Genomic DNA, 5,553 nt, shown 5'->3' on the forward strand with positions numbered 1-5,553 from the left:
TTTTTTTTTTTTTTTTTTTTTTTTTTTGTATTTTTTAGAGACAGGGTTTCACCGTGTTATTCACCATGTTGATCAGTCTGGTGTCAAATTCTTGACCTCAAGTGATCTGCCTCCCTTGACCTCCCAAAGTGCTGCAATTACAAGCCTGAGCTACCATACCTGGCCTTAAATTTCTTAAGATATCTTTTATAGCCCAGAATGTGGTCTATCTTGGTGAATATTCTATATGAGCTTGGGAAGACTTTGTAGTCTGTTGCTGTTTGATGTAGTAGGTTACATCTGTTATACTGTTTATTGATGGTGTTGTTGAGTTTTCAACTATGTCTGATCGAATTTTGCCTGGTGAATCTGACCTTTTCTGATAGAGGCATGTTGAAGTCTCCAACATAATTGTGGGTTCATTTACATTAAGTATCCACTTAACATTGTCCATAGGTTCTTAGAAACTGATTTTAAGCAAAACAATATACTGTGTACCATAGTTAACTATTTTTTATACCAGTTACTTATGGTGAAATTGGTTTCACTATACAATACATAATTTTACTCAAAATTATAATTTCCAAGAACCTGTAGACAATGTTAAGTGAAGACTTACTGCATTTCTATTTGCAGCTCTATCATTTTCTCCTCACATATTTAGACACTCCATTTTTACACGCTTACATGTTAAGTATTGTTCTGTTTTGTAAAAGGATAATAGGATAACTGATTCATTTGTTGTTATGTAAAGACTTTTTTATCCTTCATAAATTTCCTTGCTTTGAAGTCTGCTCTGTTTGAAATTAAAATAGGTACTCCCACTTTCTTTTGATTAATGTTATCAGTGTATGTCTTCCTCAGTCTAATTACTTTTAATCTGTATGCCTTCATATTTAAAGTGAGTTTCTTATAGACTACATATAGTTTGGTTCTTGGTTTTAATCCTCTAACAATCTTATTATTATCTTTTGAGATGGGATCTCACTTTGCTACCCAGGCTGTAGAGCAGTGGCTTGAACGTGGCTCACTGTAGCCTCAACCTCCTGGGCTCAAGAGATCCTTCTGCCTTAGCCTTCCATGTAGCTGGGAACACAGGCATGAACTAACATGCATGGCTAATTTTTTGATTTTTTTTTTTTTTTAAGAGATGAGCAACTTTGTTGCCCAGTCTGGTCTCAAACTCCTGGACTCACTTGATTCTCCCACCTTGGTCCCCCAGAGTGCTGGGATTACAGGCATGAGCCACCATGCCTGGCTTATTTTGGTCATTTAATTGGTGTATTTATATCATTGACATTCAAAGTGATTACTGATACAAATTAAAGAATACTGACCATATTTGTTACTACTTTCTATTTACTGTCCTTGTTCTTTGATCCTATTTTTTATTCCACTCTTTGTCTTCTCGTTTTGTTTTAATTGAGCATTTTATATAATTCCATTTTCTCTCATTTCTTAGCTTATTAGTTGTACTTTTTAAATAAAAATTTCAGTGGTTTTCCTAGCATTTGCAATATATGTTTAAAACTAATCCAAGTTTATATTTTAGTAACACTTTATTAGTTCACAGATTATGAGTACCCTTATAATAACAAAATAACCCTAATTCTTCTTTCCTACCCCTTGTATCGTTGCTGTCATTTACTCCACTTGTCTGTAAGCAAACATACACATTGGAATAAGCATGTATATTATTATATATAATTAAACACATGGTTTCTATTATTGTTTTGAACAAATGGTTTCCTATTAAATCAATTTAGAATAAAATTTTTTTTATTTAACCTTAACTGATTTCTTCTCTGATGTTCTTCCTTCTTTATGTATATCCAAGTTTCTGACCTATATCCTTTTCCTTCTCTCTAACAAACTTCTTGTAACATTTCTTGCAAGGAGGGTATACTGGCAAAATACTCCCTCAATTTTTGTTTGTGTGATGGTGTCTTGATTTTGACTTAAGTTTTGAAAGATAATTTCACATGGTACAGTATTTTTAAGTTGGTGTTTTATTTTTCTTAACAGTTTAAATATTTCACTTCACTCTCTTCTTGCTTGCATGGTTTCTGAAGAGAAGTCTGATGTAATCTTTTCTACTCTATAAACCAGGTTTGCTTTTCCTTTTGTTTCTTTCAGGATGTTTTCTTCATCTCTGATTTCCCAGACTTTGAAAATAATAAACCTATGTATAGTTTTTCTGGCATTTATCCTTCTTGGTGTTTTCTGAGCTTCCTAGATCTGAGGTTTGGTGTCTGACATTAATTCAATAAAAATTCTCCGTACTTATTATTTGAAATATTTCTTTTGTTCCTTTCATTTTCCCCTTCAAGTATTTCTATTATACTTATGTAATCCTTCTAAAGTTCTTGGTTATTCTGTTTTTTTCTTTCATCTTATTTTTCCTTGTTTTTTTTTTTTTTTAATGGAAATAAACTTAGAGATTGTTTCCTCAGCAGTGCTCTGTCTAGTAATAAATCCATCAAGGCATTTATCATTTCTGTTACAGTTTTCCTATCCTTACTGTTTCATTTTGGTTCTTAGAATTTTTATCTCTTTACTTACTTTGCTAACCTTTCTTACATACTGTGTACATTATCTGTTAGATTGCTTAACAAATTAATAAGAGTTGTTTTAAATTTCCATCCCTGGTATTCCTTGATATATCTGGATCTGGCTTTAAGTCTCATTATTTTCAGACGATGTTTATTGCCTTTTAGTATGTGACTTGCAAATTTTTCTTGACAGCCACACAAAATGTATTGGGTAAAAGAAATTGCTGTATATAAGCCTTTATTAATGGGGTGTAAGGTGCTGAAGAAAAAGTAACATTCTATAGTTCTATGATAACGTCTCAATCTTTTAGTGAGCCTGTATCTCTGGACTGTGAACTTCAAACATGCTTCTCAGTTTCTGTCTCCCGCTCCTTAGGTAGAATGAGATGGCTTGAGGAGACTAGAGTTACATATTTTCCTCCCTCCCAAAGGAAGGCTAGAGACAGCTGGGGTTTAGTTTCTGTAGCTTCATTTTTTAAAAAAATAATAGAAAAGTATTTTATGCCCCAATGAAAAGAATAAATAGAATTTTTCTCTGCACATTTGTATGTGTAACTTGTTTTTCTTTCTTTTAAGGTATGCATACTGGAGAGAAAAAATGTAAGATGTTTTACACATTTAAAATAATAATCTACTCTCTTTTTTCTCTTTTCACAGAAGGGTCTACTTGGGCTTATCTATGGCTTTAAGATTCTCAGCACTTGTTTTATATATTGTGTTCATTTTTGTTATGAAGAAAAAATTTCAAGGAAAGGATACCAAGGCATCGGACAATGAAAGAAAAGTAGTGGATGAAGCAAACTTAGAATTCTTAAATAACAGTGAACATTTTGTACCTTCTGCTGGAGCAGACAGTAAAACATGTAATTTGGACATGCAAGACAATGCTGCTGCCAACTAACATTGTATTGATCCATTAAGATGTTATTTTTGAGGTGTTCCTGGTCTTTTCAGTGACAATTCCAACATTCTTTACTTGCAGTGGACCAATGGAAAAGCCTATGAATTTAAATAAACTATAAAAAATGGGAGTTCCCATGGTTAGGATATAGCTAGGCCTTTATGGTTAAGATTAGAATATATGATCCATAAAAATTGAAAGTGAGAGGCATGTTTAGTATGTAATACAATAAAAAGTAATTGTTTGGTAGTTGTAACTGCTAATAAAACCAGTGATGAGAATATAAGGGAGGTAAAAGGGAGAAGATAGAATAATAGCCTAAATAAAGAGAAAAGCCTGATGCCTTAAAAAAGAAAGAAAGAAAGAAACACTTTAGATGTATTACTTTGGTCAAAATCTAGCCTGGATTTATGCTATAATGATATATATTTTTCATGTTAAGTTGTATATTTTCCAGAAATTACAAATATTATTAATTTAAAATTTGAATTTGTGTTTGACTAACAACCTTGATGGATCTTCTTCCAACCTCCCATTAAGATCCTGCAGGAGAATTGTGAGACAACATATTATAATACGTGTTAAGTTTCTACTGGACCCATGGAAGTAGATAAGAAAAACTGACTTTTACTTGAGAAAGCAAAACCTATTGATAAGATGTGTCTTCATTGCATCTGTCTGTTCTCTGGGAGAAGCAAAATCTGTATTACTCTCTTACATATTTGTTTGTTTATTTGTTGTGCATAAAAAGATATCTTCCATCTCCAAAGCTGGACAAGAAATAGAGAAAATGAGATGAAATATTTAAATATTGCATTTTCTAGTAGTGAGGCAGAATATTTCTTGGCCTCTTCACTGGACTTGCAATAGAGGTGCCCTGTTTATTTGGTCTATGCTCAACGCTTTGCGGAAGGGAGCATGTGAGTGACCAAGTGCAGGACCATGCGGGTCATTCTGGTCATCAACACAGAAACAAGCTCTGTGAGTTTCCCATGGCCAGACCAGGTGCAAGCCAGTGAATGCTGGACCTGGCCAACCACTCCAGGTACCAAAACAGGAGTGAGTTTCATGCAGGGCTGGCAGCCACACAAGGTGCAAGGGTGCTCATGATCCTGAAGCCCCAGAGGGGTTGTTACGATGCTCCTTTAGTTCCACCATCTACAGTCTGACAGATGGCGGCATGTTAGCAGCTCAGTTGGCCCCTTGTCTGTTTACCTTGGATGGCTACCCTCTGCCAGTGAGAGCAAAAGCCAGTGTGACAGCCTTTTCTGGGTACCTGCATTTAGTGGGTTCCAGGCCGTTATCTGCTGTCCAAGAAGAATGAGGTCACATTGATAGTTGAAGGGTGGTGAAGGTGGAGAATTTCAATGAGTAATGAAAAAGACTCTCAGTGGAGAGGGGAGCTAGAGAGGGGATGGGAAGGGCAGGTTGTCTTCTCCAAAGTCCTGCTGTCTCTTCCTCAAATTCAGGCTGTCTTCCCCACTCCACCAACTGAGTCTGTGGTCTTTGTAGGCACAGGATGGGGAGTGTGTGCTGACTGGTTTCTGAGTAGGCAAAAAAGGTTACAGTGAAGGCACCACTCAAAGGTGGGCATGACAGTATAGAAAACCAATTAGGAAAGGGTAGTTATATCTAAAATAGGTGAAGGGTGGGGACCAATCAGAGGAAAGCATGCCAAATAAGAAGACAACTTCTCAATCTGGTCTTGTAGCCTGGCTTTTGGACTTTTGGACTTTAAACTGCCTTCATCTTGGAGGTAGGGTTTCACTGGGAGCCTGCCCCTGTCTGCCTAGGCATTTGGCTGTCTCCTGTCACTATCAGGAGCATCCTCTCTACCTAGTGAATGCTAGAGGTTGTAGTTTATAATTCTCAATTGGTTAAAAGATATTTTGTATTAAATCAACTGTAAAAATACATTTTAAAAGAAATATATTTATAGACCTACTTTAGAGATTCCAAATTCAAACATGTGTGATGTAGCTTGGATATCTTTAAAACGTTCCACATGATGCCAGTATTCCTTGATAGACCACCATGGTACAGGAGAAGGTATAACTGAGGGTAGCAAAGTCACACAAAATTATTACTAGAATATGGGAACTGGCCTGGAAGATATATATA

General features: G+C 35.4%; 1 protein-coding gene across 1 annotated transcript in view; it reads left to right on the top strand.

Annotated features, from left to right (window-relative positions):
* Nucleotides 1-3,917, top strand: part of SLCO1B3 (solute carrier organic anion transporter family member 1B3) — a 104,992-nt gene extending 101,075 nt beyond the window's left edge. The window contains exon 16 of the mRNA XM_023226173.1: nucleotides 3,189-3,917. Within this exon, the coding sequence (XP_023081941.1) occupies nucleotides 3,189-3,432 (244 nt within the window). The 3' untranslated portion in view covers nucleotides 3,433-3,917. The remainder of the gene's footprint in view (nucleotides 1-3,188) is intronic.
* The last annotated feature ends 1,636 nt before the right edge of the window (nucleotides 3,918-5,553 follow it).

Source organism: Piliocolobus tephrosceles, chromosome 10 (assembly GCF_002776525.5).
Source record: "Piliocolobus tephrosceles isolate RC106 chromosome 10, ASM277652v3, whole genome shotgun sequence".
NCBI lineage: Eukaryota > Metazoa > Chordata > Mammalia > Primates > Cercopithecidae > Piliocolobus > Piliocolobus tephrosceles.